This window comes from Solanum pennellii, chromosome 12 (assembly GCF_001406875.1).
Source record: "Solanum pennellii chromosome 12, SPENNV200".
Lineage (NCBI taxonomy): Eukaryota > Viridiplantae > Streptophyta > Magnoliopsida > Solanales > Solanaceae > Solanum > Solanum pennellii.
Genome location: NC_028648.1, coordinates 27886571 through 27910475, shown reverse-complemented (window position 1 = coordinate 27910475; position 23905 = coordinate 27886571). Strand labels below are relative to the sequence as shown.

At 36.3% G+C, this 23905-nt stretch overlaps 1 protein-coding gene across 5 annotated transcripts in view; it reads left to right on the top strand.

Annotated features, from left to right (window-relative positions):
* The window catches only part of LOC107007258 (cyclin-dependent kinase E-1), a 28731-nt gene extending 8343 nt beyond the window's left edge, over positions 1 to 20388 (top strand). For 2 of the 5 annotated variants that reach the window (XM_015205793.2, XM_015205791.2), the window contains 5 exons: positions 734 to 766; positions 15853 to 15961; positions 19171 to 19389; positions 19470 to 19576; positions 19901 to 20388. In XM_015205793.2, coding sequence (XP_015061279.1) covers positions 734 to 766; positions 15853 to 15961; positions 19171 to 19389; positions 19470 to 19538 — 430 coding nt within the window. In that variant the 3' untranslated portion in view covers positions 19539 to 19576; positions 19901 to 20388. The remainder of the gene's footprint in view (positions 1 to 733; positions 767 to 15852; positions 15962 to 19170; positions 19390 to 19469; positions 19577 to 19900) is intronic. The other 3 variants (XM_027913286.1, XM_027913285.1, XM_015205792.2) reach the window with 2 other exon arrangements.
* Positions 20389 to 23905: the final 3517 nt, after the last annotated feature.

Here is a 23905-nt window from a genome sequence, read left to right as displayed (position 1 = left end):
CCCACCACCACCCCACCCCCCCCGCCCCAACCTTCACAGCCACACACTCTTTGCTCTATTGCGTTAATTCACTTACAAATGGTTGTGAAAATGACGGACACATTTCATCACAAAATAAATTTGTAAAATGGTTCATGCATATTCACTAATAAAAATTCACTACTAAATATTTACTACTTGATTATCTTATACATCTCTGATCAAAAGAATAGACAAAGTTGACTACTTCTCTATTTTTTTGTTGTCACCTGGCCAGATAACAAATTTACTGTTTTGAATTTTGATGTCCTATGTCCATCCTTTAAGCGCTGGGCTTACTCTACTAATCAATTGTTGAGCGTATTTAGTGAACAAATTTTCACTATTTAATTGCATTTGCCATATCATAATCTTTTTTAGCTGATCTTCCAGCCAATCAAGGCCTCTTGCTAATAATAGATTTTCTCCTTGTAGCGGGAAAGTTGGCATAGTGTTTGGCCTAGTGAAGTTTGGGGTTATTCCTTTTACCAAAAACTTTTCATGATCTTGAAAATTTCTTGAAATGAAAATATGAAATAGAGGAGTCCTATTTTTTATGAAATAGAGGAGTCCTATTTTTGCTTTGGTTTTACAATTTCCAATATGGTTCCTAAACCAAAAGGTGAAGGCCTAGAGTTTCTTTTGATATCTTGTAGTAATAGGTGGTGCCTCCCAAGTATCATTGTTATAGCTTTCTGCTTTTTCTGGTTTATAGGTACTTTCGGATGGAACCTCTACCTGGCCGCAAGTAAGTGCACAGCTTTCCAGTCTATTGGCAAACAATTGATCTATAGGAACTTCATTAAGCTAGTTTGATAAGATCATATGCTACAACACTAAAAACTATTATGAAAATTGAGATTTACAAGTTCTGCCTTTCCATATCCATTTAGACATGCTGTAAATTTAAACATATATAACCTCCTTTTAGATCATTGATTCCAACAAAGAGAATATTCTATTCACGTTCACATTGGCGCTTTCCTGCGCTTGTGCTTAAAACTGGCAGTACACTTATGGCCATTTGTCTTTGATTTTCTACTTAATAGGTACATATATGTAAGTACCAAGTTGCTATACCAGTTTTTGGAGAACTGTTTAGACTGTTTGAATGAAGATGTGATTGCTTACTCTTTCATTATTTCTATGTGAGCGATGTATATTAAAGAAGTTCCAATGCTACTTTCCATAGCTATTATACCCAAGAAACCAAATGCAATAAATGTCAGAGATCTGACACATTAGTTTAGTGGGCCAGCATATTAAAATTCTTTGCAAGGTGCTTACAGAGAGGATTAAACCGGTGATGGATAGCGTATTGTCACAACCCAATTTGCCTAAGCTGCGATGGCACCTAGCCCAACCATTACATGAATCCAAAAGGTATTCCAAATCACGACATGATTGATAGGAGACAAGAATAAATCTTAATGCAGTTTATATCATATGGAAACAATTGAAATTCATGTAAAGTTGCTAATTTGACTTTCTAATAGGCTTGTTATTTCCGCAACTCAGGGAGAAAAAATGGATAATTTAATTGTTAATAGTTAGAAGGGAGATTGCTTCTTTAGAATATACAATAGTTTTTGTTTCCCCTACAATGACCCCTATTACAAAATAAGTGTGAATAATCATTAAAATCTCTAGGGACTGGTGGTATAAGTTATGAGTATCTAAGATAATGGATGTCTCAACAATGTGGTACTATCTGGAATAATGAACAACATACAAAAACAAAAGAGACTCCAAGGTGCTGTGGATCAGATCAAGTAGCTCAACACGACAATCTCGTGTACTCCTAGGTTCTGCAGGAGCATGAATCAGTATCTGATCTGCTGCACATAGTGCAACGTTGTAGTATGACTACATTTACAAGTATTCATTAAGTATTATCATCCAAAACCTAATAAGGTAGTGCGAAGGTTAGTTTGAAATACTCACTTAAGAAAACTTGATAGAAGTATAGAACAGTACAACAAAATAATAACAACATACTCAGTGAAATCCCACTAAATGGGGTTTGGTAGGGTAGGTTGTACGCATGCGTTACCACTACCTCGTGGAAGTAGAGGGGCTGTTTCCGAAAAACCTTCGGTTCAAGTGCATCAAACTAAAGTTACAAAAGAAGAAAACAATGAAGAAAACATAACAGTTAATACGAAAAGCAGTGTAGTGCGTACAAGAAAATAACAATACCAACAGCAAAATAGTGTGATAATTGTAACATCGTACATAATATATGATGATAGATAACAAAGGAAAAACAACACTCTATCCCTATTAACTTCTACCCTGATACGCGACCTCCACTCCTTATCTATGTCACGTCCTTGGTAATATGAAGCTATGTCCTGTCTAATTACCTCTCCCTATTACTTTTTTCGGCCTATCTCTGCCCTCCTTGTGCCACCTACAACTAGCCTCTTGCACCTTCTCATTAGGGCGTCAGTGCACCTCCTCTTCATATGCCCAACCCTCTCAGTTTCGCTTCCCTCATCTTGTTCACTACAGGGGCCGCTCCCACCTTTTCCCGAATAACCTCATTCCTAATATTGTCGCTCCTAGTATGCCTACACATCCATCACAACGTCCTCGTCTATGTAACATGCATTTTTTGAACATATGAGTTTTTGACTTGCCATACAACAAGAACAGTCTAACCACCATTATGTAGAATTTACCTTTTAAGTTTAGGTGGCGCATATTTATCACACAACAAAATAAAGTATGCACAAATACAACATAGTAAGATATACACAAATATATTCATTATTTCCTTGAGTTTACAATAGATACCTTATATAGTTAGGGGTGAAGATGTAAATATGATGATTCTTACCGGGTTAACAGTAAAACTGAGTACTCCGCCCCGCATTGATAAACCATTAATTATGAAATTCTAATTTGTTCACCAATAGTTAACCCGGTAATCAAATACCATTAAAACAATAAGCTAATTTTGTAGTTGGATTATCAATTATGGTTAGGTTTTGAACACCCTACTAAAACTTGATTGGAGAAGGCTTACGACAATTTCTATTGGCCTTTCTTATATAATATACATTGCATAAGATGGAGTTTAGTGACAGGTGGATTGATTGGATGAGATTCTGCATCATGCCCTCACATTTGCCATTGTTTTCATTCACTCGCATGTTGGATTTTTCTATTCCAAAGAGGATTGAGACAGGGCAGCTTTTTGTTGCCTACCTTTTTTTTTTATGGTAGTGGAGACACTTGGGGAGTTAAACTGGCTGAAGGGATGTAAGATTTCTGATAATGTTGGAGGTAGTGTGGATCTTTCTAATATTTTGTACGTTGAGGACACATTGACTTTCTGTGACATCGATAAGGAGCAAATCCTTTGATTGAAGGGGATTTTAATTAAATTTGAGTCTGTGTCAGGTTTTCATATAAACCCAAAGAAAATTAGTTCTTTTTCGGTTGTAAAGAAATAGACTTGGGCCTAATTCAACTCCAAAAGTTATCTTAGGGGATGGGGAGGATTGTCTAAGACCATATAAGGAGTCCATGTATCCATCCCACAAATGATGTGGGGCTCAACATCGATAACTGCAAATTAGTAGGTTGAAGATTTTGCTGAGGCAATGGAATGCACAGTTAGAAAATTCTCCACTATGTATCTTGGTTTATCTCTTGAGGCAAGGTACAAATATCATAGCATATGGAAGGTAGACACTAATAACTGTGAGAAGAAAACTTTGTACCTGGAAAAACAGTACCTATCACAAGGTGGTTGAGTGACATTGTTAAATAATATTTTTTATGACATTCCAATCTATTTAATGTCATTGATTGCCATTCCAGGTAAAATGGAGCCTCAGCTAGATAAATAAGAAGTTTTTGTAGGAAGGGAACCAAGATATCAAGAAAGTACATTTGATCAGCTGGGAGAAAGTATTACTATGCAAGGAAAACAGAGGATTGTGTTTTTGGAGATTTAGGGCTACAAAATAAGATCACAGAACCAGACAGAGTAATGGAGGAAATCATACAGTTTTATGTGAAACTGCATTTTGAAGCAGAAAGATGGAGACCTGATGGAAATTTAGTGAATTGTCCTTCAATATTAGAGGAAGAAATATCGCAGCTACATGCCAATTTTGAGGAGTAGGAAATTTATAAATGCTTGAAGTTATATGCCATTGATAAAGCCTCAAGACATGATGGTTACACTAAGGGTTTTTTCATCAAATGTTGGGAAATTCTTTAACAGGACATCATTGAGGCCTTCCATTCTATGAGCAGGAAATGTTTGAGAAGAGTTTCAATGCCCCCTATATTGTCTTGATCCCAAAGAAGAAAGGAGCAAAGGAACTTAGAGACTTTAGACCAATAAGCTTGATAGGCAATTTCTATATGTTGTTGTCTAAAGTTTTAACAGAAAGAATCAAAAGGGTAATGTACATGCTGGTAGACTCCCAACAGATGGCTGTTAACACCCCTTTAGTCTACCAACGGTTTACACAAGGGAGATTTAAGGACATCAGAAAGTAGATTACTTTAGCTTATAAGTTATTTAGTTGTATGCAGTAGATTACAACAACTTTTAAATATTTATGTTTTCATTTACTGTGTAGCAGTTATTGCAGTAAGGAGGTTATTCCTCCACTTTCTCATTCAGTTGCAGTAGGCAGTTACTTTCTTGTTGTATTTATGTATTTGAATTCAGTGAAATGTTAGGCAGAAAATTACTAAGTCTTTGAGTACTTAAAACTCAAGAGATTGCAGGTTCTCTCTAACGAACCAACACCATAGGTCATAGGAAGAAAACGTTTGATTTTACACTACAACGCCCCATAACCAGATCCATATCAGGGGACCATAACAACTTGGTATCAGAGATGGCTGTTATGGGAGATCAAATTCAACATCAACTGCACAATTGGTGAACTTATTTCAAGAAGAACGTGCAGCCAATATAGCGAGACAGGAAGCAATAAATGCTCGCTTAGATGCACTCACAAAGGATCTAGCGAATTCGAAGGTTGATTCTGACTCAACTGATCATACCAGTCAAAATTGGGGCTGGAAGGGTAAAAGTGGAGTGGCAGAAGGGTCAAAATCAGACGCAGAAGGAAGTTCCTTCATTCTTAGGTATACAAAGTTGGATTTTCCATGATTTACTGGCCAAGGAGACCCTTTGGGATGGCTGAACAGATGCGATCATTTTTTTCGACACCAACAGACTCTAATGAAGAAAAAATTAGTCTTGCTTCTTTTCATTTAGAGGGGAATGCACAACTTTGATTTCTTCAACTAGAGACCAACTGGCAGGGAATCTGGTGGTGTCATTAGTCGATTCTAGAAGTACTCATAGCTTTGTGAACTCTAAAATTGTGTCACAATTCAATCTTCAAGTTGAGAGGCGAGAAGGGTTACGAGTAGTGGTGGCAAATGGAGAACGGGTCAGAAGTCCAGGAAAATGCAAAGAAGTCTCAATATGGTTTGGTAATAATGTTTTCCATATTGATTTATATGTCCTCAACCTAAGTGGATTTGATGTGGTTCTAGGTGTGAATTGGCTTAAAACTTTAGGACCTATACTGTGGGTATGTGGATGTCATTCTTCAAAAATGGAAAACAAGTGGAGTTACAAGGTGTTAAGTCTCCTGATTCAACTCAAGGAGCAACAACTCATGTTATGCTGGCTGACAAAGATAATCAGGAAGAATTGCAAATCATTTTGAAAGATTTTGCTTGCCTCTTTGATGAACTAGTAGGGCTCCCTACTAAACGTGATTGTGACCACAAAATTGTTCTAGAACCAGGAACAAAACCTGTTGTGGTTCGACCATATAAATATCCACATAATCAAAAGGATGAAATTGGAAGACAATGTTCAGAGATGTTGAAGTAGGGAATAATTCGGCCAAGTCAGTCTCCATTCTTTTCCCCGGTTCTTCTTGTTCCTAAATCTGATGGTTCTTGGCGTATGTGCATTGATTATCGTGAGTTGAATGCAAAAACAATCAAAGATAAATTTCCTATTCCAGTAATTGAAGAATTGTTGGAGGAATTGTTTGGGGCTAAATATTTCTCTAAATTAGACTTACGCCAAGGTTATTATCAAGTTCGGATGAAAGAGGATGATGTCGAGAAAACTGGTTTTCGTACTCACCATGGGCATTTGAATTTTTGGTTATGCCCTTTGGCTTAACCAACGCTCCATCTACCTTTCAATCATTAATGAATGAGGTATTTCAGCTTCACTTGAGAAAATTTCTTTTGGTGTTTTTTGATGATATTCTTATGTATAGTCGCACTTGGGTCGAACATATATATCATCTGCGACTTGTCTTCAAGTTACTCTCCGATCATCATCTTTCTCTGAACCAATCAAAGTGTTCATTTGCCCAAACTAAAATTGCTTATTTGGGCCACCTCATCACTGCTCATAGAGTTACTGCAGATTCGAGCAAATTTTCAGCCATGACTGAATGGCCCAAACCTACAACTCTTAAAGGGTTGCGAGGTTTCCTAGGCCTCACAGGATATTATCGCAAGTTTGTGGAAAGTTATGGATCCATAGCTGAACCATTGACAGCCATGCTCCGCAAGAATTCATTTATATGGACAGATAAATCAACACAAGCTTTCGAAAAACTAAAGGTTGCTATGACAACTACACCTGTATTGGCATTTCTAGATTTTTCACAACCTTTTGTTATTGAATGTGATGCTTCAGATCTGGGTATTGGGGCTGTTCTATTGCAGAATAAACGACCCATTGCCTTTTTTAGCAGAGTATTGGCAAGAAGACACCAGCCACTACCCGCTTATGAAAAAGAATTGATAGGCCTAGTGAAAGCTATTCGGCATTGGGGTTCTTATTTATGGGGGCAACACTTCATAGTTCGTTTTGATCACTACAGTTTGAAGTTTTTATTGGAACAGAAGGCACTAACTCCTCCGCAACAACATTGGTTGGCCAAGATTCTGGGTTACTCATTTCCGGTTGAATACAAGGTTGGTCGTTTAAATACTGTTGCTGATGCCTTGTCCCGTCGAGATAATGATGAAGCTATGTTTCTTGCCATTTCCATGCCTCAGTTAAGTCTTTTTGATGACATTAGAAATGAACAACAGAACTCTTTTGATTTTCAGCAGCGAATATCTGCTGTCCATGATGGTACTACATCAGATCAGTGGAGCGTCAAGAATGGGTTGCTTCTGTATAAACACCGAACATTCTTGGCATCAAACTCTCCTTCCATTCAGACAGTCATGACTGCCTTGCATAACCAGGGACATGAGGGGTACCAAAAACACTTTTTCGAATTGCAAGGGATTTCCATTGGACAGGTATGAAGCGTCATATTCGCGACTTTGTTCGTGCTTGTGATGTTTGCCAGAGACATAAAACAGAAACTTTGCAACCTGCTGGTCTTCTTCACCCTTTATCAGTTCCAGAGCAAATATGGTCAGATATTTTCATTGGATTTTGTGGAAGCTTACCTACTTCACGTGGGAAAAATGTATCTTAGTGGTGGTAGACCGTTTCTCTAAATATTGCCACTTATTGTCAACTGCTCATCCATACTCTGCATTAAGTATTGCCCGACTCTTCTTTGACAATGTTTTCAAATTACATGGTTTACCAGTAAGCATTGTTAGTGATCGGGATGTAACTTTCACAAGTGCTTTTTGGAGAGAACTCTTCCGCCTGAGTGGTACCAAGTTGTGTTTTAGTTCAGCGTATCACCCTCAATCTGATGGTCAAACTGAAGTTGTCAATCGGACTGTGGAGATGTACTTGAGGTGCTTTACCAGTGCACAACCTACCAAATGGATGGACTGGTTGTCGTGGGCAGAATATTCATACAACACCAGTTTTCATTTTTCCTTGAAAACGACACCCTTTGAAGTGGTGTATGGGCGTCCTCCACCACGTCTTTTGCCTTATTCGCCTGGAATTTCGAAACTGGATGCAGTGGATATAGCATTACATAGTCAGGATCAAATTCTGCAGTCCTTAAGACAGAACATATTGCATGCTCAACAGAGAATGAATACTTTTGATTCCAAACATCGACATGTTGAGTTTCAAGTGGGGGATAGAGTTCTGTTGAAGCTACAACCATATAAACAGTTTTCTGTGGGTATTCGTCGTCATCAGAAATTGTTGCCCAAGTTTTATGTTCCTTACGAAATTGAGCAGCGTATTGGGCCTATAGCTTATAAATTAGAGTTACCAACGGGTACAAAACTTCATCCGGTTTTTCATGTCTCTAAATTGAAGCTTTTTCATGGAGGAGACTTTCCAACGGCTGCTGCTCTTCCTTCAAGGTTGCCAGAAGCTCCCTCACCCCATCCTATAACTGTGCTTGAACATCGGGTTGTTCGTAATGTACCTGAAGTCTTGATACATTGGCAGCATACTTCTCCAGCTGAGGCATCATGGGAAACTGTTTCTTCTATGCAGCAACGCTTTCCACACTTCTCGCTTGAGGACAAGCGTGATTTGAAAGGGGGGAGTAATGTTGACACCCCTTTAGTCTACCAACGGTTTACACATGGGAGATTTAAGGACATCAGAAAGTAGATTACTTTAGCTTATAAGTATTTAGTTGTATGCAGTAGACTACTACAGCTTTTAAATATTTATGTTTTCATTTACTGTGTAGCAGTTATTGCAGTAAGGAGGTTATTCCTCCACTTTCTCATTCAGTTGTAGTAGGCTGTTACTTTCTTGTTGTATTTATGTATTTGAATTCAGTGAAATGTTAGGCAGAAAATTACTAAGTCTTTGAGTACTTAAAACTCAAGAGATTGCAGGTTCTCTCTAACCAGATCCATATCAGGGGACCATAACCAGATCCATATCAGGGGACCATAACAACGACTTTCATCAAAGGAAGACAAATCAGGGATCCTGTACAATTTGGACATTGATAAAGCTTATGATCATGTTATCTGGGGTTCCTTCTCAATATACTCGGGAAAATGGGATTTGGAGAAAAGTAGATTAGATGGATACATTTTTGCATTTAAACATAAGTTTTCTATCTCATTAATTGTGCTCCTGAAGGTTATTTTGAAGCTCAAAAGGGATCAGACAAGGGTATCCTTTATCTCCATTCCTCTTTATTCTTTCCATGGAGGGACTTAACAACATAATCAGGACAACTAAAACAAATAGGTGAATCACATGATTTGAAGTGTCTACAAACAATGAGAGGACTTTGGAGGTGACACATCTCCAGTATGCCAATGACACTTTGATTTTTGTGATGCAGATGAGGAACAACTAAGTACCTAGGGTCATACTGGTGCTTCCTGAAGGCATGTCAGGTCTTCCCATCAACTGGGGAAAGAGCCATTTATATCCCATAAACTTGGTCTCTAAATGGAGCTTTTGGCCTCAGTGCTAGGAGGCGAGGTGGGAGCACTACCTGCGGATGCCATTGGGAGCAAAATCACAGTCCAAAGAAATTTCGAATTCTGTCTTGGAGAAATATGAGAAGAAGTTGGTCAGATGGAAAGCACAATATTTATCAATGGGGGTGGGGGGGGGGGCAGGCTCACTTTGATAAATGCAGTCTTGAATGCCCTTCCTACGTACTATTGTTCCCAATACCTGCGGAGTAGTACAAATATTGGATAAACTAAGACGGGATTTTTTCTTGGCAATGAAACAAGACAAGAAAGGGATGCCATCTGGTAAAATGGAAACATCTGATCATAGGAAAAAACAAGGCGGATTAGGCATCAAAAACTTGAAGAACCAAATCAAGGCCTAAACCTGAAATAGTTGTGGATATATGCTCATGAACCACACTCAATGTGGAGGAAGGTGATTAAACTGAAGTATGGAGAGATGAACCAAGGAAGCAACCAATCCCTTTGGTGTTACTGTTTGGAGATCAATTATGAACTGGTGGCATTTCCTTAGGAATCATACTATATACACAATGGTATCAGGCTATGATTCTGGAAAGATAGATGGCTTGGTTCATAGTTTGCCAGAGATCTTCCCTGACATCTTTGACTTAGCACTACATAAAGACAAAACAGTGGCTGAAATGTGGTCTCCCCAAGGTTGGGGTCTATCTCTCTGAAGGAATTTAAATGACTTGGAATTCTGTAGATTAGTTGAGTTCTTTAAAGGTTAAAATTATTTCAAAGTTTTAAGGAAGGGAAGACTGCCTACAGTGGACAAAGCACAACAAAGGAAGATACAAATTTGGAAAGCCAAAGTTCCACTTAAGGTGACATGTTTCACTTGGCTCCTAGCAAAGGAGGCAGTACTAACACGTGATAATCTAAGAAAAAGAAACAACATTCAGGTGACACATTGTTCTTTATGTGGGGAAGCAACTGAGATAGTCAGACATTTTTTGTGGAAGATTTTTATCAATCTCAGAGGCATTCAATGGACAATGCCATGCAAGGTTGTTGACACTCTCTCAACTTGGAAGGAAAGCAGGAATTGGGGAAAAGAACAAAAGTTATTGGAGGACCATTCCAGCATGCATCTGGTGGATCATTTGGAGAGAAAAGAATGCTAGAAGCTTTGAGGATATAAGCAGATCCCTACAAATGATCAAAACAGATTGCATTATGTTGTTATGTTTTTGGTGTACAAAGAGTTCCCCTATAGATGCAAAAGCAATCCTAGAAGTTTTAGAATCATGCTAGGCTTGCTGTTTTTATTCCTATATTTTCATACTTGTAAAGGGGTTTTCCGTTCTTATGTAAGTACTGGTTTATAATACAAATCGTTACCTTCTCAAAAAAAAAAAAGAAGATATTTTTGTTAAAATGGCTGTGGAGTTGGAGTTATTACAACAAGGAGCATTGGATAGATGTATCAAGCTAAAATACGTGGGTCTGGATTGTGGGAATTTTGTTTTTAGTACACCCCATGGTTCAGCCTTCTGTGAAGCATATAAATAGCCTGAGATGAATTCCAAGAACATACTAAGCTGGTAATAGGGAATGGAAGGATAATAAATTATGGAATTTTTGATATATGTCTTGGGGATAGTATGTTGGTTGCTTTCCTGATCTGTACAACATAGGCTGTTGAGATTGCGTTATTGCTGATTGTTGGTATGACAATGCTTGGACATTTCTGCTTAGAAGAAACTTTAATGGTCCTGAGGTCAAAAGGAGAAATCTAGTAGAAATTGTTGGAAACATTTCCCTGGTAAGCTCACAAGTGATTCCTGTGTGTGGAAGGGCTGCAGGAACATTGAATTCTCTGGTAAATCAAGCTATCAAACATGGTTGAGGAAATACCTGATTTCTCTGGTGTTGGGGACACTTGCCCATGGAAAATGCTCTGGAAATCAAAGGCTATGACCAAAGTTGCTTGTTTGGATGGGAGGCATTGCATGAGGCTTGTTTGATGCAAGACAAGCTTAGGTTTTGAAAAGCCCTACTAAATCTTGATTGGGAGACGTCTTATGACCATCTCTATTTGCCTTTTCTATATAATATACATTGCATAAAATGGAGTTTGGTGATAGGTGGATTGACCTGATGAGGTTCTGCATTGTGGTCGTCACATTTCCCATTGTTTTCAATGACTCTCATGTTGGATTTTCTTTATTCCGAAGAGGATCGAGACGGGGCAACTCTGTCACCCACCTTTTTATTATGGTTGTGGACACTTGCAGAGTTAAACTAGCTGAAGGGATTTAAGATTTCTGATAATGTTGGAGATAGTGTGAATCTTTCTCATATTTTGTACGTTGACGACACATTGAATTTTTGTGACGTAGTTAAGGAGCAAATCTTGTGATTGAAGGGGCTTTTAATTGAGTTTGAGTATGGACTTAATATAAACCCGAAGAGAAGTCTTTCAGTTTTGGTTGTAAAGAAATGAACCTTGGGCCTAATTGGCAATGACATGCAGTGTTGAAAAATTCTCCACTATGTATCTTGGGTTTTCTCTTGAGGCAAGGTAAAAAGATCATAGCATATGGAAGGTTGACACAAATAAGTGTGAGAAGAAAACTTTGTACCTGGAAAAAATTGTATCTATCACTCGGTGGTTGAATGACATTGACATACCGATCTATTTAATGTCATTGGTTGCCATTCCAGGTAGAATGGAGGCTCAGCTGGACAAATTAAGAAGTTTTTATAGGAAGGGAATCAAGATGTCAAGAAAATACATTGTATCAGCTGGGAGAAAGTATTACTATGCAAGGAAAACAGAGGAATGGGTTTTGGAGATTTAGGCCTACAAAATAAGATCCTTTTAATGGCTGTGGAGGTGGAGTGATTACAAGAAGGAGCATTGGAAAGATGTATCAAGCTAAAATACGTGTGTCCGGGTTATGGGAATTCTGTTTTTATTACTACACCCTGTGGATCAGCCTTCTGGAAGCATATAAATAGCCTGTGAGATGAATTCCAGGACATACTAAACTGGTAATTTGGAATGGAAGGATAGTTAAATTCTGGAATGAAAATGAAAAGTGCCTTGGGGATAATATGCTTTGCTGGCTGCCTCCTTTCCTGATCTGTACAGCATAGGCTGTAGAGATTGCATTATTGCTGATTGTTGGTATGACAATGACTGGACATTTCTTCTTAGAAGAAACTTTAATGGCCTGGAGGTCAAAAGGAGAAATTTACTAGAAATTGTTGGAAACATCTCCCTGATAAGCTCACCAAGTGATTCCGGTGTGTGGAAAGGCTGCAGGAACATTGATTTCTCTGTTAGAATTCTCTAGCGTTGGGGACAATTGCCCATGGAGAATGCTCTGGAAATTAATGGCTAGGACCAAAGTTGCTTGCTTCGGATGGAAGACATTGCATGAGGTTTGGTTCATGCAAGACAAGCTTTGAAAGGAGGTTACAATCTCATAAGGTTGCTTGCTTTATTTGGTTGTTAGCTAAGGAATCTGTGCTAAAGCATGAGAACTTGATGAAGAGAGGCATTTCCTTAGCCTCAAACTGTTGTCTATGTTGGACTGAAGCTTAAATTGTAAGACACTCACTTTTGCATTGAAAGGTCACATGCCAGCTATGGTTGATTTTTCTCAATCACAGGGGCATCTCTCGGACAATGCCAAGTAAGAGCGTGACACTCTTTTTAGCTGCGAGGAGGCAGGGACTGGGGCTATGAGTAGAACAAACTAGAGGATCATACCAGCCTGTATTTGGTATACCATGTGGAAAGAAAGGAATGCTAGATGTTTTGAGAGATGAATACAGAAGATCAAGCTCAACTGTGTTTTGCTATTTTGTTTTTGGTGGACAGAGTCATATCCTGTAGACACTGACAAATCCTAGATGTTTTGGATTCATTCTAGGATTGTGTTGTGTTTCTTTTTGTTTTATTGTTTTCTCTTCTACACTTTATTCTCTGAAGGGGGTTTCTGGTACATCCCCCCTAAGTACTGGTTTATAATACAAAGTTGTTACCTGTTTCAAAGAAAGGAGGCTACAGTCTATTTGGCATACACTACTTATGCAAAGATGATGCTGAATCAGTGTACCACTTGTTAAATTGTAGATTTGTGTAGTAGGTCTTGTTTATGCTTCTCAATATATTTGATGTTCAGTGGGTTATGCCCGCAAGTATCAAAGTAGTTCTTTGAACCTGGCAAAGTTAGAAGATAGGATATAAGCATAGGAAGTTGTGGAGGACTGTTCCTTTTTCTTAATGTGGAGTACTTGGCCAGAGAAAAACCAAAGATGCTTTGACGGCAAAGAGGAAAATAGTTAGTGAAATCAGATTTATCCAAAATCTTAAATTTGGTGTACTGCTGATTTTGTCTGAGATACTGTTTTAAATTTCCCATTTAGCAAAAAATCCCTGTTGTTCTGTTAAGAGTTTTTGGAATCCCTTGTGTCCAACAGTATTCCAATCTTTTTAGATCTTATACTTGCTTTAGTATTAGGCGAAATTGTCTGGTGGCTCCTTATACTTGTGTCAGTTTGTATTATGGACCATTCTACTTACATTTTTGTCAACTGAACCCTTATACTCAATTAAAACGAGACTTTTAAGCCCCTCCAACCATGTGTGTAGCTCACTCTCCTTTACATAAATGACATGACATATCCACGTCAGATATATTAATTACATGTCATAATTACTTCTAAAATTATTCATCAAAATTCTTTAATTAAAGGTTAATAAAATTTTAATTTAATTTTAAAAAATAAAACTCCATACATTCTCTCCCACTCCCACTGTTTCACGCCAAAGCTAACACCGCCGTCGCCATTTTTATCGGCGAAACCACCCATATTCTCTCCCTCACTTGCCTTCATCTCCGTTGAAAATCATCACCATTTTCTTTCCTCATCCAACCTCCCCAAAATCAAAAACATAAGCACCGCACTAGTAGATCTGGCCAAACACCATTACCATTTTTGAATTTATCTCTGCTGTACACCATCACCATTTTCGCCGCCATGATTAGATCCTTGCGCGCCCTCACCCACCTCGTTCTCTTCTCCGCTGTAACATGAACTTTGGCATAAGTCCTTGAACAAAATCAGGGACCAAAAACTTGATTTAAATTTGTTCACATCTTATATTTTAGTCTAAGTATTTCCTCCCAAAACTATCAATACCTTCACCAAAGGTTAGAAGAGCTGCTACTGCTTGTGGCTGTGCAGTCGCACCTCTTTCTCATTCCACTGCGTATCAGTGGTTTCCGGCGAGCATCACCAGCGCCGCTCTCTCCCTTCGTTGGTGAATTAGTGAACTCAAGAAGTGCCAAAATATGCTAAATAGAAGACAATATATTGTGGAAAATAAAGAAAAACGGGGTGGACATGACTGAAAAATAGGTTTAATGGGTTAAGAAGAAGGGATTTTTTAATTGATTGTTTTTAAAATAATTACTTCTTTTATAAATTTTAATATTTTTTAAGTAAAACTGTTGCTCACTCGCCTCAAGAAGCGTGTGACTACACACTTTTGCCAACTCATACATTCTAATGCCACCTATGTTTGGTCAATGGTCATAGGGGTTTGTTAAATTGTGTTTTATTGAGTATAAGGGTTCAGTTGACAAAAATGTAAGTAGAATGGTCCAGAATACAAACTGACACAAGTATAAGGGTCCACCAGACCATTTTGCCTTAGTATTAATCTTGGTATTGAATCTATTAATAAAATTTCCATTTGCTTGTCAAAAAAGAAGAAGAAAGAAATGAAAGAATTGTGTAGCTCGATCTGGTATTACAACTTTGAAAAAAGTTGAGCTTTCAACTCAAAACTTTTACCAATGTTTTTCAGTTGGCTCAAAATCTTTAGAGGTTCGATGGTTATATATGCCCGATTTGGGACTTTATATATTCTAACAGAAGAACGTGAACATCCTGTACGAGTCCTTGCGACAATGGATGATTTCCCAAAATCTTTATAAACCTTTTTGGATACTCTTTTAAAGCCAATGTGGGAATTTGTTTACTTTATGTTTTTTATATGTATAACCCAATTTTGGATACATGCATGGAATTTAATACCAATTTGAGTGTGAAAATGGCTTCGCAACCCATGTTCTTATACTGAATCTAAGCATCTAATGTAGAACTATGACTATAAAATAATGAGTGGGATCGTTCATGTTCTTTTAAACCCATTTGACCCTATGTGAAAGATGTTTGACTTTATGTAATTCAACAACAAACATTTCATCCCTTGAATTCTTGTTGACAATCATTATGAGGAAACACTTTTGCATGGTAATGTGTTGGTTTTTCTATAGTTATTGAAATGTGAAGCTGTAGCACTTATAGATGGTTCATCTTTCCTTCATTTCAGGGAGAGTATTTTGTCTTTATTAAGCTAGTTATTTCCGTTAAATCATTAAAACTGCTTAATTGTGACAGTGCACTTGTACCACCACAACCTGGAGAAAAAGTTGTGAATTATCCAACTCGACCTGTGGACACAACTACAGACTTTGAAGGAACCATTAGTCTTCAAACGTCTCAGCCGGTAAGCATAAAATTCTGTACATTGACTAGGTTTATATCCCTATGCTTGCTGGTTTATTTTTGGTGTTTATTTACTGCTGATATATTTTTAATTTTCTATTTATTAATTTCAGTCAAAATGTGTAGGAGTCAACTCAAGAAAGCCAGTCAATTAGAACTATTATCTAAGTAAAATTGAAATATTTCCTCTGCAATTCAGCTAGAGTGGTTGTTCTGCACTTCATCTAGAATGGGATTCTCTCAGTAAATCTTGAACTCTGGATTTCTGACAGCATAGGTGCTCTGTGCCATTGCTTAGAGCCTGTTTGAATTGGCTTATTTTAGGTGCTTTTAAGCCAAGATATCTTTTAAGCACTTTTGTAGTGTTTGAGTAAAATGAAAAGGTGTTTTTTAAGCACTTGTTTTTAAGCCAAAATAACGAAAATAAGCCAAAAGTCGTAAGTTAGAATTCCTAAGTTACGACTTACGGCTTATAAATAAGCCATAATCTATAAGCGCATGACCTATCTAAAGATGCCCTTAGTCTGGATTTACTATGATCCTGTCTTATCCAATACTGTTATCCAAGTTGGAAAACATAAAGTTTGTCTATATTTGTAGCCTGCTCGGTACAAATTTCAGATTTACGCATACCAAGGGAGGAGGATTTCCTAAACAGTAGTAAATTTTTTTTTGAACTCAAGTATAAGAAAAAGCTTGAGAAGAAGAAGGTAAGTAATTGTTTTATGGTTTCGGCAGATGTATTGTTTATGTTGGACACCGTTTAAGCACCATGTTGAATCTTTTTATTTTTCCTTCAAATGGGAGACATATTCTTCGTAACAAGTTTTCTTAAACATCATACTGAGATATGAACTTGTTTTATTAATTCTCATGTCCTACTTTATATATATAGTTATATACTATTATTCATTTGAGTTAAACAAATTTTCCATCACTACAATCCTCAAAATTTCAATTATGCCCTTCAGCTTTGGGTGTGCATGAGTAGACACTTAGTGAACGAGTAGACACACACGTCCTACATGGCAGATCTCATGTGATTTTCATGTTGGATGCATGTGTCTACTTGTTCAATTTTATGTTAGTTTAAGTGCTACTTGTGTACACACAAAATTGGAGGCCATAAATGAAAGCTAAGGCCAAGTTAAAGGGCACATTTATGTATTATGCCTTTAATTTCGTACAATCCTGTGTTGCATACTTCCCTTTTGAGCCAAGGGTCTATTTGAAACAACCTCTTGTGGCATTGTTTCTTTCAAAGAACTAGATTCAATGTAAGCTATGGAAGGAAATTTTTGTTTTGAGATGATAATTGGTTAGGAAATGGCAGCCTCAAGCACCTCTTTCCAGGCATCTATCTGTTGATTCAGCAACAACAGGCCAAAAACAGGCCACAGTGAATTTTATGGCACCGTAGACCATTTTGGAGGATTGAAAGAGGGAGAAACACTCAGGTGGATTCATCACAGAAAAGGTATCTTCACAGTTAACTCTGCCTACAAGAACCTGAATCAAATGGGGACTCAACTCAGATTTTTGCCTTAGAGGCTTATTTGGAAAGTTAAAATTCCATATGAGGTGGCAGACTTTACTTGGTTGGTAGTAAAAGAGGCAGCACTAACACAGGAGAATCTAAGGAGGCTTATTGGAAAGTTAAAATTCCATATAAGGTGGCAGTCTTTACTTGGTCGTAGTAAAAGAGGCAGCACTAACGCAGGAGAATCTAATGAAGAGGGGAATACATGTGTCCTAGATGTTTTTTTTTGTGAGTAACAGGTAGAGACAATCAATCATCTGTTCTTCACTGCAAGGTGGTTAGACAACTTTGTCACTTATTTACCAGCTTTTAAGGGTACAGGCTGGACCATGCCACAAAGGGCAAGTCAGGCTATAGAAAGCTGGAATAATGAAGGTAGTGGTTGTACAGACGAAAGCAGATGGAGAATTGTCCCAGCAATGATTTGGTGGTACCATTAAAGTTACCTATTTCAAAAAAAAATATTTGGTGGACCATATGGAAGGAGAGAAATATGAGATTCTATGAGAGCATAAGTAGTCCTTTACACAGGATTAAAATGATTTGCATTATCACTTTTTGCTATTAGTGCAGTTCTGAGTATGTAGATGATCCTATAGCTATTATAATATCCTAGGTTCTTTGTAAGATGAAGTAGGAGCTAGTTTAGTTCTGTTTTGAGTATACTCAACTGTATGTAGCTCCATGATGTAAATTTGGGATCCCAGCCTTAAGTTATCTTTGTCAAAAAAAAAAAAAATGGAAGTTGGGCAACAACTTCAACTAGTGGGTACAACAGTGGTTAAAGAAGATAAAGAGGATTTGATGGTTTGGACAACAAGTAATTAAAAGCTGTTATAATCTTTTGCAGAAGCAAAACTTTCCGCTATGAAAAAATCAAAGCACCTGTCAAGGTAGCCTGTTTTGGGTAGGTTGTCATCATAGAAACTTAACCAAGTCAAGTTGCAAAGAAGAGGATTCATTTTAAGCAAATGTGTTACCTATGTGAAGAAGAGCTGGAATCAGTTAACAAACTCTTTGTTCATTGTGGAATTGCTAAGCAATGCCGGGAACTTCTCTTGAATCTTTGTGGGGTCGTTAGGAGTATATTGTATAGCTGGTAATGGCAGAAGACAACAAAGATCCACAAGCAGTGCTGGAGGACTATCCCATTGTGCATTTTTTGGACTATTTAGAGACGAAGGGATAGTGCTTATGTTTAGGAATATTTGCAATAGTTGGTCAGTGACATTGCTATCCCCAATAGGTGCCTGATAATCTCCCTTTCAACATAGATGACATCTGTTTCACAAAAATAGGACATAAAGAGAAATTTAGAGCACACTAGGCTTGATTTATCTCCACTGAGTGTTTGGAGGAGTTATGTTTGTACGGAGCAGGTGGTTGCATGGGTAGTAGTCCTTTTTATAATGCCTTGTAGATAATCTTCAAATACATTCAAATGCTAATTCATTTCCGCAAGACCTGTTCTTTTCTTTGTCACTGAAAAAAATCTTCATGCTCTTGAAAAAATGCCATATGTATCTACCATATTACCTAAAACTTTGAACACATGTGAATTATCTTGGGGTTCTTCAATTTTATATAGCCAAGTATCATCATTCTAAAGGATTAGTATGACGCTGTTTTGTCAATTGCATCTTGCTCATATTACTATTTGTCGGGGGCAGGTATCATCTGGAAATGCAGCATCTGGTGGCATGCATGGTCCCCATGTTATGCCAACTAGATCTGTACCCCGACCAATGCAAATGGTGAACATGCCAAGGATGCAACCTCAGGGCATGTCTGCTTATAATCTTGCTTCTCAAGCTGGCATGAGTGCTGGAATGAACCCTGGAAACATGCCCATGCAGCGTGGTGTTGCTGCTCAGGCACATCAGCAGCAGGTTGCTTTAGTCAGCGTGACATTATTATACTTTTGGTAGTTCTGATCCCTAATTGATTAATGCTTTTGGATGTCAAGCAGATGAGAAGGAAAGATCCAGGAATGGGAATACCTGGATACCCTCCACAACAGAAATCTAGGCGGTTCTGAAAGTTTTTCTCAATGACAATCATGCACATACAACTCTGGTATATTCTGTATTCCCTTTCCCCCTGAAAGTAGGAAGTTCCTATCATTTACTGTGTTTATTGAATGCCTCCTCTCCTTCTCTTATTGTCTCTAGTGGCTAAACTAGCAGGCAAACGGCAGTAGCGTCCAGAACGTTTTCAAATTAGTTGTTTTCTTCCTTTTCAGTATGGGATTTTTTTGAATAGCTCTGGGTTGATGACTTTTTGTTCTTTTGAATTTCATGTTATGTTTAGTTCACAAGAAAAGAAGTAAAGATGCCTTTGCATTTTTTATGATGGGCTGTGATGTTCATGGAAAACAATAATTTTTCTCTTCTTTTTCAGCATAGCAGATGGATTAACGTTTCTGAAGCTGGCAACGTTAATGAACACAAGTAGATGAGGCTGAAGAGGGTTTACAGATAGGCAGTACTATGTCAGACTTGGATACAGCAATGTTCTTTAGTGTCTCAGTCGAACATGATTGCGTAAAGAATAACTAGTGTTGTGGGTGAGAGATATCAGCAGCAGTCAGTAACAGATCTGTGATAGCGATGGTCAGCTGTCCATTATTATAGAGTTGTGTATACAAATAATATGTACACCAACCAATTGTCATTGTGTATCATCGTTTTTACTCCATCGATGGCATTGCAATTGAAATAGTTAGAAATGATGTATAGTTAAGAAGGGAATGGATGTACAAATGAATAGTACATGAGTTGGGGTACCCTCCAGTAATCTTCACCAACTGCAGATTGTAATGTATTTATGCAAATATCCAATTTAACATTTCACTCTTCTAAGCAACAAATAGTATCATGTTTCTTCTTCCTCTGTCTCCCCAATGTTATCACCATATATCATCATTCATCATATCATATATTATTATAAGCGGGAAGCTCCAAAGTAGAGCTGTCAATATGGGCTAGCCCACCCTATCCAGGCTAACCATACAGGCTTTGACATTTTACGGGCCAAGCCGGGCTAACCCATTTTTTGTGTGGGCCAGAAAACGGTCGGCTCAGCTCACAAGTACGTGGGCTACAGGCTTGAAAAAATTATATTTTTATATAATTATTAGATTAAATTATAAATTATTATTTAAAAATATTATCATAAATATCGATAAAACAATATTATATTATGTTAGGCCTTCATTTGTTTGTACTTAATGGGGTTTGAATCTTAATCATTCAGATTTGCATCATTAAGTGTGTTTGTTTTTAAGAACTGAATCTTAATTATTCAGATTCAGTTAATTAAGTTCGTTTGTTTTATTTTCTTATAAGCCTCTTAATGGGTCTGGATATATCTGAATAAATCAGATCTGTAACACACCTTTAACACTATTCATACTAAAAAATAAGACTCATATCTTAATTCAACTAAATCACAACAACTCATAAAAGTTGTTTTCTTATTTAATTAATATTTAATTACATTCTTGCCATAATAATTTTCTTTATTTATATTAGGGATAATGCACAAGTACCCCCTCAACCTATGCCCGAAATCTCAGAGATACACTTATACTATACTAAGGTCCTATTACCCCCTGAACTTATTTTATTAATAATTTTCTACCCCTTTTCAGCCTACGTGGCAGTATCTTATGGGCCCAACGCTGATTGACTTTTTTTTCAAGCTAGTGCCACATAGGCCGAAAAGGGGTAGAAAATTACTTATAAAATAAGTTCAAGGGGGTAATAGGACCTTAATATAGTATAAGTGTGTCTCTGAAATTTCGGGCATAGGTTGAGGGGGTACTTGTGCATTTTCCCTTTATATTAACATAATATACATCTTTTACTTTCATAAATTAATCAATATATTTGAATTGATAAGCAATCCCATGATATAACATTTAGCATGGTTTCAAAAAATAAGAAAGTATTAGTTTTTTGATCGATAACAATAATAAATTTCTAAAATAAAATATTTTCCTAAACTATATATTTACTACTCTATATAAACTATTTTGAATTGCATTATATTAGATTCTCAAAGTATTTGAGTGCAAAAAATATTCATATCAATGATGTAACTTTATGTTGAGTTCTTAAAAGATAAATCATATTACCTTATTACGATAAAAAAAGTTTAAAATATTATTTTATATGAAAAAAAAACTATTTTACTAACAAGGTTTTGGTAATATTTTATTGATATAACGTTTAATTTCATATGTGCATTCATATATTGAAAACAAACTGTCCCAATAATTTAGTTTCAAATTCAGAGACAATATTTTAATATTCAGATGTTTATTCAGATTTACACATCTAGATCTTAATATTTATATACGTATTCAAATTTAGACGTCTTAATCTTAATAGAAACAAATGAGACCTTAATGTCACTACTTGTTAATCAAATTCATAAATAAAATTATATTTATGATATTTAGTAAAAATGCACAAGTACCCCCTAGACTATGACCGAAATTCCAAAGACACTTTACTAAGGTCGTATTACCCCCCTAAACTTATTTTTTTTTGTAATTTTGTGTACCTTTTTGGCTTACGTGGCATCCGAATATCTCCGACGCGCCTCAATTGAGTGGAGTCACATAGAGTGCCACATAAGACAAAAAATGTATAAAAAAAAAGTTCAGGGGGGTAATAATACCTTAGTTTAGTTGAGATGTGTCTCTGGGATTTTGGTCATAGTCTACGGGGTACTTGTGCATTTTCCTTGATATTTATTAATTTTTTTCAACTAAAAGTATAAATATCTAAATAGAAATATTAACCTAATTGTTTTGATTTGGACTCTCTTTATTTTTAAATTTTAATATTATATTATATTTTTTTAATTAATTTTTATTGGCCCACGGGCCGGCCCTATTGATATTTCTCAAGCCCCCCAAATGAGCAGACTTATTCAGGCCGGGCTAAAAAGCCCTTTTCTTAAATGGGCTCCATAAATCTTAGCCCAGCCTTAATTAAATCCCGAGTTAGGCCAGGCCGGCCCAACGGGCCTAGCCCATATTGACAGCTCTACTCCAAAGTAAAAAGTTGAATTACCATTTTGCCCCTTTACTAAATTAAAACTTATAATTTTCATATATATATATATATATATATATATATATATATATAATCTTCTTATTCTCATTTCAAAATCTTGACCTTTCAAATTACTCACACAAATTTTGAAAAAATACAAATGAGTAAATATTCTTTAAAGACAAGAAATTAAAGTAGATGCATGTATCTTCTAAAGTTAAATTTCATCTCTATCTTTTTTATATTTATTTTAATAGTATTTGACCTTTCAATTTTCTATGTGTCTTTTCATGTTTCCATAATTTTATTGTATAAATTTAACTTTTCTAAGAAAAACTTTAATTTACTATTTCCTACAATTCTTGTGTGTAGGAACTTTAAAAATTTATTTCACTCATTAAATTTTTTTTCTTTCATCTCCCAACTTCTTTTTACATTTTCATTCATATTTTAATATATAAAATTTCTTTGTTTTATTGGTTGGACATAGTTTAATCTTCTTAATAATATTTATTCTGGTCAATCTTTTCACATTCGTTAAATACTCTATAAAGTGTATTATTAGGTGAGTTTGTCCAATTATTTCATTTGCCTTCTTTGGTTAGATTTCTCCTTCTAAAAAAGAGTCTTACTTCAGATAAATCTATTCCAATATAATTGATTTAGCTACAAATATTGACCAACACTTTTTGTATTATTTCTAAGCTAGCAGCATATTCACTTCTTTTAGTATTATCTATTTATGAAAAGTTTCTGTTGCAATAAAATTCAAATTCAGATACAAGTTGATCTATGAATGTCTTTGAATACTTGAACTTTGAGATGTGGACATGGACTATGCTTGGAGCACACATGTTCGTTGACTGTGTGTTCGTGTAGTTTAAAATGGTATGAAATACACGTGCGTTGCACGTGTTCGAGAACTAGTATTATTATAAGAGGAAGCTCCCAACTTAAAAGTTAAATTACAAAAACACCCTTCAAATAAAAAAAGAGATTTTTTAAAAATAAATGGTTGTAATATAATTCTATATTTATTAAGCTTTAATTGTTTTGTATAATCAATATATATATATAAATCTGAATCCAAAACTGCTGATGTGGCACCTCTATATGGCCTCCATTTGTTTCTTCTTTTTTTTCTGTCTTTTTTTTTTATTCTTTTCATAAAATATTTTTTTTATTAATTATAAAATTCAATCATATTTAATATTGTAATTACATGAAATGAGTTACAAAAAACCTCCATCTATTGACATTCTCTACTTAAATAGCATGTCTTTTCGATTCCTTTTTAACCATTTTTAGGACTTATTTTATCTATAAATACTAATCATCT